Source organism: Alligator sinensis, unplaced genomic scaffold (genome assembly GCF_000455745.1).
Source record: "Alligator sinensis unplaced genomic scaffold, ASM45574v1 scaffold1559_1, whole genome shotgun sequence".
Classification (NCBI taxonomy): domain Eukaryota; kingdom Metazoa; phylum Chordata; order Crocodylia; family Alligatoridae; genus Alligator; species Alligator sinensis.
The window spans coordinates 165,652-177,756 of record NW_005843021.1 but is presented as its reverse complement, the minus strand read 5'-3'; the positions used below and the strand labels follow the sequence as shown (position 1 = coordinate 177,756).

Below are 12,105 nucleotides of genomic sequence, written 5' to 3'. Positions count from 1 at the left end.
CCCCCCCCGTTAAATAGATTTCTAATTACAAATGAACTTACTAAGTAGACATCTTAAAGGAGCAAGGTGGAGAGTAGAGTGCCCATTCCTTTGGCAAAGGGGCAGGGGGTCGGACCTAATGATCTGTTTAGGTCCCTCCCGACTCTAAGCACTGTGACACTATGAAAACATGTAGGAGTGAACTAGGTTTTAAAATCCCTAAAATCCTAATTTACTCAAAGCATGAGGGATTTGGGCTAGTTAATAAATGAGAGTTGTGCATTAAGAAGCTTTTGGTCTTTGTGTTCTCCGGGAGGCAAAATGTATAAATATATACCCCCAAGGGGTCATTAACTGCCATAAGGAGGGGAGAGGCACAACCTTACCCCAACCAGAAGTCCAGTTCTGTCTGAACGTGCATACTGGGATGCCCGGCGGTATGACCGAGCCTGGGAGGTTGCCATGTGTGAGATCTCCTTGCCCAACCTATAAAGAAATTTCTGGCATCATTAACTTTTGTGGAGTCCTGCTGTACCCTGTCCAAAGCCTGGGATTGATGCAGGGACCATTTGCCCCAAGTACTCGTGGAGGGTGACATTCCTTGGGGAGCGGTGTTAATGAGGGTAATGCATGGACGAATGCTATCAAGATGATGAAAGAAGCTGGATAGCCGTATGCAGGAAACAGCTCACTAGAGGGATGCATTATCGCTCTTCCTAAATCTGTGGGTTTCCCCTCTAGCTGTTGGGACTTCTGCCTGTTTGGAGGGGCAGATGGCGTAAAACATTTGGGGTTTCTCAAATCAGTACTTTCTGACAAAACTCTGTTTCAGTGGAAAATGTCCAAAGAGTTCTGCTCACTGAACAGCTACAAAAGAATATTTGCTCAGCCGATGCAGCCAGGTTGCATTTTTAGATGTAAAATGACTGCAATTGACTTTTCTCTCTCTTTGCCTGTGTTTTGAATTAATGCCTATTACCTTAATAACAACCCACCTCTTTTTCCTTTTATTTTTTATTTTTTACTCATTTCCACACATTTCATTACAAAACTCTATGCAGCACGAGCTGCCTAGAGTTGTCCCTGTAGGTAGTCTGTTCACACAAGATGGGGCCTTGTACAGTGCTGAAATTAATTATCTTTCCAGCTGTCACACAGTAATACAGCCATGTTTCTCTGCCATCCTGGGAGTTAACACTTGCTGCTGTTTTCTAATGGGACAGGGGTTTATGGATAACAATGACCAGTATGGTGTGCAGAATCCCAGCATTGCACCCCACCATCTGGAAGAGTAGCACAGGCAGCTGCTGTAATTTTATTATGAATTATGCATCTGACTTGTTAACACTCCTTCTTCAGGAAATACTGATCAGTTAATGTAAACCTGGAATTCATTAGTGCCAACTATTGACCTTTCTTTGAGGAACATAATGGTGTTATACCTGATGCTTTAATAAAATCCTCTGATTTAAATTTAAGAATGTCTAGGAAAGTAGACACAATGCCAGCTACTGATATAGCCAAATGAAAGAAGCTGAAAACAAAAACTTTTCAATACCAAACAGGTGCTCTGTTATTATTTCATGCTAACGAGGTGGAAGCATTCTCTGCTGGACATCCTGGGAAAGCCACCTATTATCTCATTGCTTTGTTCTAAATACCGCATTTTAGCATTAAATGCAGCAGCCACAGGCCTTTTTCTATAATGAATTTTATTGACCATGATACATAACCTCAAGATAAAAGACCATACCCTCCGTTTCTCTTCCTGGTAAGTTAACACGCATCCATTTGCTTTTAAAACACCATTGAAACAACAGGCAATCATAATAAATCGACAGAGGACAATTTGTGTCTGCCCTTCCTGATAATATTTATGACGTACAAACTTAGTTATTAAAAAGTTCCCCCCTACTACCACCTAATTTTTTTCTTTATGTCTGTTGTGTAATGCAACAAGACAAGATTTCCTGTTCACTAGAGCCCCAAACCTGCACAACCCCTTGACTTTGATGGGAGATGCATCAGACTTTAAACCCAACTGCAAATCTTGTCAAAAAACCTAGGTCTACCCCTGGAATGTTAATCTCTAGTTTTCTTTTCAGTGGGAAACTCTTTTCTCTTTTTTTAAAATCAAATTAGCATTTGAAGCCCTCAATTTGCATTTTGTCCAATCCAAGATTAAATTAGGTTTGTTTTTTTTTCTTCCCGTAGTGAAATAAGAGTAGTTTTAATTTAAATTTCTCTGTGAATAAAATTTTCCAGGCAGGTAAACACACAATAATTTTCACAGCATGTTCTTTTTCAAAGTATTTGGAGCGGGGGCAGGGGCAGCGAGAGAGAGAGAGAAAGTGTGTGTTGTGAAGGAAGTTGTTAATAAATTTGAATTTCAGCAGTAGCGAAAGGGAATATCCTTTAGCTACTCATGTGGAATAATTTGGTGCAACAATTAGACTATTGTGGGCATGATCATAGATATAATTGTGGTCATCAAAGCCAGTTTTTAGGAGAGGGTTTTTTGGAATAGTTTATTTTTCCATAATTAAACTCATGGTTGTGTGATTTGGAAATTAGCCCTCTGTGTCAATAGGGAAGTGATGGATTTAGTCAGCTGGCCCTATGGCTGTTGCAGTTCCTCCTAACCACTTTGCCTTCAACCAAAATATATTTGAAGGCCTATCCAAAGTCATGGCAGCCATTCATAATAAACATCCCAAAACTGGTGAAATGCAACTAGTTTTATATTTCAGTAGCAACCTGAGCTTCAGTTTGCAGAGGGATTTACTCTGGGCTGCAGGCCTTTTCATTAACTGGGGGCCCAGATTCAGGAAAATGTTGGGCATAGCTTCATTTCTGACTTACTGTGCCAAGCAACACCATGCTGAAACACATCACATGACTGCTTTTGGTACCTTCAGAGCTAGAAATAGGGTAGCCATGCTGTGATCAAGCCCATTGGCTCCATCTCACAGCAGAATGAATTAATTCCACTTAAAGCATCTCACTTTTTCAGTTAAGAAAAACATGTTGTTTTTTTTTTTAATGGTATCAGTTAAAAATAAGCAATAGAGGGAAATAAAAGGATTTTTAAAGAGTTAAATAGAATCACAGAGACCTAGGCCTGGAAGGCACATCCATAGGTCATCTAGCTCAATGCCTTTTCATGAAAAACATGAAAAGGAAGCAGAAATAGTTGTTACTGGTTGAACCAAAACAAAATTCTTCATTTAGCCAAAACACTGGAAAAAGAACCTGGTTTGGTCTGACCCTAAACCGTTTTTCCCCGTTTTGCTGCCAAGCCATAAAAAAAAAGGCCGTTTTCTATAAGTCTGAGGCAGATCCTTCAAATTGTGCATATACTGACCTGTGAAACTATAAGAGTTCGGCTCTTCCCTTTTGGTACCCCAGTCACTTCGATACACTATCATAGCTGTGCAAATCAGTGCAAGTGTTTGAACCAAGTCCCCCTGGTTTGGAAGGGAGAGTACTGAAGGCAGAAACTTTTAAGAAAGGATCTTTGACTTCCTTTCTCCTTAGCATAACAGATCCCTAATATATTAGCCTTTACATAATCCTGCAAGGCTAATTTGTATTGTGTAGTGTTTTCAGAGGCATATCAGATGGTGGTGGATGGTGCAGCCATTCAGTGTCAACTTCTGGGACTCTTAACTGTCTCCTTATTCCCTTGTAGCTGCTCAGTTCCCATTGTCCCTCCTGGCCCCAAACAGCTATTTTTCAGTGGTCCCACTAGGTTTTCTTTGATCTTTCTGATCCTGGGTCTTTGCATCTCACAGCCAGTTCTGTTGGCCCTTTGGGTGTTTCCATTTCAACTCTCCATAACTGCAGACAAGCTGCTGTCAGGTCCTGCTCTCCCCTCCATCCATCTCCCAAGATGTTTCCTCCAGCCATGTGCTTTCATATTCTTCCTTCTCAAATCTTGTACCTGATACCTTTTGCCCTCTTTGACTTCTTTTGTTCCTAATAATTGAGAGTCAGACTGGCTGTGTCTACATGAGACAATATCTTTTGACTACTGCGCAGTAGCGTTGCATGGCACGAAGCGTAGTAGTATGAGCTGCAGTGCAGTCAGCATCCCCAAAAAGCCATTCAGGGATGCTACTGCGCAGTAACTCCTTTAGTACTTGTGTATGCAAATACAGCACAGTCAGCATCTCGTGTCGACGCAGCCACAGTGCTTCTTAGTGGCCAGGAATGAAGCTGAATCCTTAACTCCATTGACCTACTTGTTGTCCTTAGGTTACCATAAGGGGCTCCCACTAGCCATACATTTCCATCTCCCTTGTAATCACTTAGTATAGGTTCTCTTATGGGCGTGTTTTCCTCCTGAGCACATCAGTCTTTTTCTGTCTTTGAAGTTAGGAACAAGACACATTTTGGAAACTATGCAGGCTGCAGGGCACCGCATCAACACTCTGTTTCTGTGTGGTGGGCTGAGGAAGAACCCCCTCTTTGTGCAGATGCATGCTGACATTACTGGTAAGCTAGACAGAGGAAGTGGGGGAAGGAGAGTAAACTGCTGTATTATTTTAGGTGTCTAAAAACTTTGTGTTTGGAAAAATAAATACTCTCTTTATATGGAACTCTGCTTGGCTGGTTGGCCAAAAACTGTGTAATGAAATGCTACTTCCTGAAAGTGGATTTTCTGAAACCTAAAGGCGTTGGACTGACACAAAGATGTGGTGGAAACAAAAGTATCTTGTCCATATTATTAACAAATAGGCTTCTCAGAAAAACACAGCAGTTCTTTGCTATTTCTAGGAGAAAATGCAGGAAAACTTAATGGCAAATTGGAATCTACCTAGAAACTTAAAAAAAAAAAATGTCCCATTAAATGGTGTAGCAGGGATGCAATTCAGTGTAAAAGTCTATGTTGGTTTAAATATTCTATAGAAATTATTCAGTTCTGTTAATTAATTAAACCAGATTCTGCCAATCTAGTCTTAGACCTTTTTTCTATAGAACCTGTTTGTTCTGTGAAAAATAATGTTGGCTTCATATCAGTTGAATAACCTTCCCCTAACATCCGTTGTTTATACTGAACATTTTCTTGATAACATAGTCTTTCTTATCTCAGTTCCTTGGGTGCTCATGTAATTCAGGTACTATAGGACCCAGTTCTGTAGATCTTTACTCCTGCTGTCTCTCATTTGATAGAATTTCACATAGATAAAGGGCCTGGTTTATATTTTTTTATAGGAGCAGATGACAAGCTTGCACTGCATTTATAATCTCCACGCAGTCTTCATAGGCACGGTATTGTCCAACATCTGCACATCAATTCAATATACTGTAAAAATTTAGAAAAAACAATATAGTTTACTTAAAAAGAGTTTATAGAAACCTTGAACTGTGTATGGGTTGGATGACTTTCAAATGAGGAATGGCCAAGCTGTTTTGGATAAATTTAAAGCTCAGATTTGGGGTATTCGGTGTGGAGATTTGAATTACCTTCACATCAAACACAACTTCTTACCTTGGTATAGGAAGAAAGATGAAAGTCTGCATTATGTAATTATAGTAAACGAAAGCAAAAACAGAGAAGCAAATGACATGGCCAAGACTTGTGTAGATGCAGTATATCATAGCGGTGCTTTCTGTTTGTCAAACACGATTTTATCAAGTCCACACCTTTCCTTATCTAACTAAAAGATAGCGTAAGGTGAGTTAATTGCAAATAGCCTCACTATTGGAAACTGCTTTGTGATGTCTACTATAAAAGCTTTATTAATAGGTATTCTGATTAAAATTTAATCAGGAGTCTCTGGACTGTAACTAACAGCCAAGTACAATTCCAGACAAAAAGGCCTTTTTGCAGTCCCGGAATTCTCCTGGTTTGTAAAATGTGTGACTGACAAGGGATGTCAGAGTTCATCTAACTGAAATGCTCTTGGTTCTGTTGAACTCATTAGAGCCTATCAGATAAAATAACTAACATTCCAGGATCAATCCCCCATTCTTTCAGGAAAAGAAAAAAATCTGAATATATTACTGTTCGCTGTAAGTGCCCATTCTGCTCAACCATGCAGACTATCAGCAGAGAAATTCACAGGCCACTTTTAAAGTATCAGTTGAAATGGCAAGATGAATATGTTCATTCTGAAGACTGGGAAATAGTCAAGATATTTTAAAGCATGCTGCAAGTTGCTCCGTACTTCAAAGGTCTACCAATACCGAGACTAGCGGTGAACTGACCTTTTAGTTTGTCCGGGCACATTCAGAGTTATAGGTCTAAATCCTGACCTGTAGTTGCAGATTTGGGGGAGGAATACAAAGATGGCCAATTCTAGAGCCACCCATATTGGACTGATGCCTTTTGGGAACACCTTAAAAAACTTTAGAGATTGGTCTAAATTACACATTTTACATAATTACATCTGCCTGGCAGCGGCCATTCCAGCAAGCAAGAATCACCAGGGCACAGGAAGCTCTGGCTAGATCCAGTTTGCCCCAGTCACTCCTTTTGTGCCAGCTACGAGGTGGTAGGGTAGTATGGAAGGCAGCTCCATGTACTGCAAGGGTCCCACTATCCAGGTTGTGCCCATGGGGAAGCGCAGATCTGCTATACTGCAGCTAAGTGTCTGGCTCCCTGAATGTTGAATGATGTTTTTTTGTATTAATAATTATGTTTTCCACTTTGAAGTATGAAGGAAAATCCATGAGGATATGCACAGAAAGTGTTCCCAGGCCCCATCATGTGGGCAGGCTTATGTAGAAGTAGCATGTAGCTTAGCAGTTTCAGCATCTTCTCAGTCACTTTTACTCCTTGCAGGCATATGACCAAACCCTGCTTTTTATTGTTAGAACTGGCTCATCCATCCACAGAAGCAAGCATTTCCTTCACCCAATCACAGATAATCAGAGAATTCACAAACGTATTCAATACTGTACAAATACCAACAAATCATTTGCAAAAATAACTTGCTAAGATAGCCTGAAGCTAGGAAAATAATTATATTTGCTCCCTTTCTATGTTTTTAATGGGCTGTGAAGAAAATGAAAACATTTGTATTTTCTTTGTACCCCCATATATTTTTTCTGCTTGATTTTTTTCACCCTGAACTGGGTGGAAGAGACCCATTGTTTTCCTGGAAGATTATGGAAGTTGGAAAACTAATAGATTTATGATATTAATTAGGTTATAAAGTCTAATTCAGGTAAAGAGGAAAAGATTTCATATAAGGTTTGAGAAAACCCATAGCTCATATTTTTAGACCTTTCAGCAATAACAGAAGATTAGACCCAGCACTTTTGTCCCAGCATATATATGACCCAGCATATATATGTAGGGAAGGGAAACTGGACTCTCTCACTTTTTTAAACTCTTTACATAGAAGCAAAAAAAAAAAGGCCACATCTCACTTTTCTTTCCCCTGTAGGTATCTTTTGTATAGTGGGCAAATGGTGTTGTTTGGGTTGGGAAGATATTTTTCAGTGCAATTTGTGTCACACATTTTAACGAAGTTGTTTTGTATAAATTCTGCATTTTGCTTAGAGCTTGGGGTAATTAAGGGAATCATTCTACACTGACCAGCAGTAGAAGCAGCAGCTGTGTAGAGTCTATGAACTTAGTTCATACACAGATTCGCCCAGCCTCCCTCTTTTTTTTAAACTGTGATTATTTATTGTGCATTGAGTGCTATGGTACTTCATTCTCCCTAACAGAGGTGTAATTCTTTCCTGCACAGGCAAGCCTATTGTCCTGTCCCAAGAAGTGGAATCTGTTTTAGTTGGTGCTGCTATTCTTGGAGCTTGTGCTTCTGGGGATTTTGCTTCCATACAGGTATGTAATAATGGAAAAACCTGAATCCCTCTGTCTTGAGGTTTGATTTGTAGTTTTTTTGAGTCTGGAATCATAGAAGGTTATAATTAAGCTGAAAAACAATTCTACACAGCAAGGAAGTTTCCTGCTTCAGTTATGCCTCCTGATTTTTTTTTCCTCTACCAGTTCCATATATGTATTGCTCCTGTGTGTTTGAGAGACATTTTCCTTTTAAATGTGGGGAGAAGTAAATATAAGTTACTCCCTATAGAATTACCCATGTAATTTGGCAGATGACCAAGCTAAGCCCTGGTCTAAAATGTGGTTCTTGTAGGTATAGAAAGACATCCACCCACATACAGCATAATGCAGGATCCAGTCCAAAGATTATTACCACTGTTAGCAAGACCACTCTTTCATCCCAAGTTATCATCTTTGTGGTTTGTTCTCCTTCCACTTCCTTAAAATCAAAGAATCTTAAACGTGTAACTATTCCCTGGCCAGAATAAACACAGTCTATATCTCTTAGCGTGCTTGTGGCTGGAGCTTAAGAGTATTTGCTAGTCTATATCTCTTAGCGTGCTTGTGGCTGGGGCTTAAGAGTAGTTGATCCAGATACTTAACTCTATTAATTATAACAGAAGCAGTAGTAGTAGTAAGGCTTATCCTCTGTGGAACAACTTCTGGGGGTGACACAACCACAAGCATGAAACAGATGCTGTACTGCCTCATGTAACACTGGTATATGTAACTTCCATGTGTACATAAAAGGCTATTTGTATATAGTGAGTTAACAGGACCACCTCTCTTTTAAGGGGCTCCTTTTGTAAGTGAGTACAGTTGCCATATAATAGCATTTTGGACTTGCGCTGAACTCACAGTTCCTTGGGATACTGGGCCAGAGTCTCATTCCACGTTCATTGACAAGGTCCCATTGAACTTGGAAGCAGATCTGCATTAACTGAGGATTTAGCCCAGGGTCTCACATGTTTCCAAAGGTCTGAAGGCTCTGCTGAGTGATATGGTTTGGCTTCCTTTAGTGAAAAGGCATTCACTGAAACATACCCCAGTGCAGCAAATTAAAATCTTGTAATAAATTGTATCTGTGTTGTATAATTGTACTGCTTATAGCTCAGGCTTGATAATTGTGATCAATGTAATTGATTTTGATAAAAGCTTCTGGTGACTGGGCTTCATACTAATTCTTGCCATTCTGTTAATCTTTTGAAGATTACTTTCTGGCTTTAAATATATGGGTGTTTAAAAGTTCAAAGTTTAGTCTGTCATGCAAACTGATACATGGTAAGAAAACTCTTCAGTTCTCCTCATAGCAAGTCTAATTGTGTAAGCATTAGTAAATCTTGTGTTGTAAAGTTGCTACTGGTCTGATACCTTTCCTTTTATGTGGTTTTATATAATGGTAACTTCTTTTTTTATTTTAAGTATTTTTTCTTACCCTCATATGCTTAAATATTTCAAAAGTACGACGTCCCAGAATGTAAAAACTGTACATTGTATTGAAGCCCATTCTTTCAAAAATCTTTCTTAGTTAAACTGTGACTGGACCCTCTTAGCTAAACAAATCAGGGAGCTGTTAATTTAAAACCTGTTTGTCTTTTGAATGAAAACACTATAATGACATCATTGCAGAAGTGTACACTTTTAATATCCTGAAACCAGTAACCCCTGTGGAGCCAAAGATATCAAGATGAGGCACTAGCACTTCTTGGTTGATCCTGTGAGTCTGCAGAATTTAAGACTAACACTGGAAAGGTTAAATACCTACATATATGGCACCTTCATCTATGTTTTGGCATCCAAGGAGAAATTATATAATCTGATGTGTTCAGTCCCCATCTCTCTCATTAGCCTCAAACGTGCAGAAATGTTTCTGAAGGTGTTATATGGTAATACTGTATTTCATACTGTTTGTGCTTTAACAATTTATCTGGATTAGCTGTTGCATTTTTGGGTTGGTCAGTGTCTTGCTTCAGTTTAAAATTCAAAATAATGCATCTGATCCTGTGATAAAGACAGTGTGTGATGGTAAGTTTCAAGGAATCGGTCAGAACCCCCGTGTTTTTGGCTGAAAGACTTCATGATGATCAAAATGTAAATGCAAGACAAACTAGCTTTATACTGTCAGACACATTGGAGAGAAACTTTTAGGGCATGATTTTCAAAACTGCTTGTGCACACAACTAAATTGCCAATTTGTATGTGCTCTTATTGTATTAGGTCATGTAACTGGTGGCTACTTTGATGCACTTAAAGGCATTTTGAGTGCAAAAATACCTGGTTTGAAAACATAATCTCAATAATTACATGGCTAGATTAGGCACATAGAAACTAGTGGGGTGAGTTAGCAAAAAGAACAGTTGCTTTCAGCCAGAATTTTTTTCCCCTTTGAATTATAAAAAGGACTCAAAAGAAATTAGTGTATGCAAAAAGGGAATAAATAGAATATTTCCAGTTGAAATTCAACCTAGTCCTATAGTCCTGGGTGGGAAGCCTGACTGCCCCAAAGGCCCCCTCCCCTCCCCTCCCCTCCCTTCCCTTCCCTGCTTCCAAGCAGTCATTTTTACCGTGCCCGACTCAAAGCTTATGTTAGCTGACAGGAGTGATTCCACTGATTTAAATGGGCGTTGGGTCTGGCCCATTGCATTTCCTCAAGGCATTTGTGCCAAATGGAAAAAGGTTCTTAGAGAATGCCAGTGTCTCTGTCTCCATAGGCGTCTGTGTCATGCTTATTGCTGTGGTATCTGAGTATCTTGTTCAGTGGGGACCAGTCTATGCCCATGCATCCAGTCCAGCACTGTGACATTCCTGCACCTTTGGCAAGACCCAACCCGATGTGTTTTCAATTAATATGTTTTTTGATGATAGCAGTTCTTTTATATGCATTGCTGATAGCTATAACAGTGGCAAGGCACAGCAAGGAATTAAATATTAAAAATATTTTTTAAAGAATCTACCCAGTGACTACCCCAGATCAAGAAACAAGAAAGTATGTAAATGCCATACTTTTTGGTTAACAGATATCCCATACTGTAATCCAATAGCTTCTCACTATGTTGGGCTCCTGATCAAAAGCCTCCCTACACCAAATTGGATTTTCCCCAATGAACTACCTGGGCATTTTGTCCAACTTGTTGTTTGTTATTCTTGGCAATGAGAATGGCTTGTTACACAGGAAGGTATCAAACTGTCCACCTAAGCACATTTTTTCTTACAAATTAATGACCTGCTCATAAAGGAGTATAGTACGTTTCTTTGGACGAGTCAGATTCCTGCTCTTAAATCATACAAGTGTCTACTCTTGATTCTTATTTTCCAAATAAGATATCTATATTTTTATCTCTCATGTGAGACCAAGGCAACGGGGAAAGTTAGTGACTCAGGGATTAAAGGAGATTTCTTTCAAAGTATCAGATTCCCCTATGGTCATTTTCTTTATTGACCACATCTGTATTAACAACTGAATTCTCAGTATCCTGCACATCTTGCAGGGAAGTGTTTGAAAGGTTACTACAAAATTTGTAACAGTCCAGGTTACAATCTAATTTGCTGGATTCCTTTGTGGGTTTAAAAGCCCAAGCTTTTATTCAAAACTGCAATGTCTTCCTTAGGTAATTCTACCAAGGAAAGATTTATAACATCCATCTCTGATGCCTGGTCACCACATGTTGTTCCTTCAAAGAACGTTGACTTCCCTATATTTCTCTTCATTTACCCCCTCTGCGATTTTTCTCCTCTGTGGTGAAAGGGAATTAAAATATTTGTCCAATCCAAAAAAACCTCCAAAACCTTAGAATGATCAGAATTATCCCCTCATTTCATCTTTTGATTATTTAGTCTCTAGACTCTCCTGGGGAAAGAAATCTTCGGGTTTTTTTTTCTCTCTCTCTTTGGCTCATCTTATGATTTGTCCCAGCCATTCATTTTTTTTTTTTCTCTTAACCAGCTAGTTTTGTCTCTTTAATGGTTAACTACAAGCTATAAAACAGCCCACCTGGGCCAGCACTGACACAGGAGACAATTCAGAGCAGTTCATCACCATAGAAAAGTCCATGATGTTGAAGGATTTTTGTTAAATTTGCACACAGTCTAAAATAGTCTTAGCACTGATGACTGAGATGGATCCAGGGTATGGGCTATAGTCATTCCTCTCATGCTGGGATCTCGGTTTGTCATTTATGTACATTTCTATATGATTTTTTTTTCCTATAGTGAAGATACAGTTTCTGGTTTCAAAGGCCAGTGGTTCCTTCTAGGTAAAAGTGTTCAATAAATATGTCAGAGTTTCAAGTATATCCTTGTTACTCCGCTTCAGCTATATGTAACTG

The 12,105-nt window shown here is 39.2% G+C and overlaps 1 protein-coding gene across 13 annotated transcripts in view; it reads left to right on the top strand.

Moving 5' to 3' along the window:
• FGGY (FGGY carbohydrate kinase domain containing) overlaps positions 1–12,105 on the top strand; it is a 260,805-nt gene that overhangs the window by 209,913 nt on the left and 38,787 nt on the right. For 10 of the 13 annotated variants that reach the window (XR_003092036.1, XR_003092034.1, XM_025193138.1 and 7 more), the window contains 2 exons: positions 4,356–4,476; positions 7,686–7,780. Coding sequence is in view for 8 of the 13 variants with exons in the window: in XM_025193138.1 (XP_025048923.1) it covers positions 4,356–4,476; positions 7,686–7,780 (216 nt within the window). In the remaining 5 variants the exon portion in view is untranslated. The remainder of the gene's footprint in view (positions 1–4,355; positions 4,477–7,685; positions 7,781–12,105) is intronic. The other 3 variants (XR_003092037.1, XR_003092038.1, XR_003092039.1) reach the window with 1 other exon arrangement.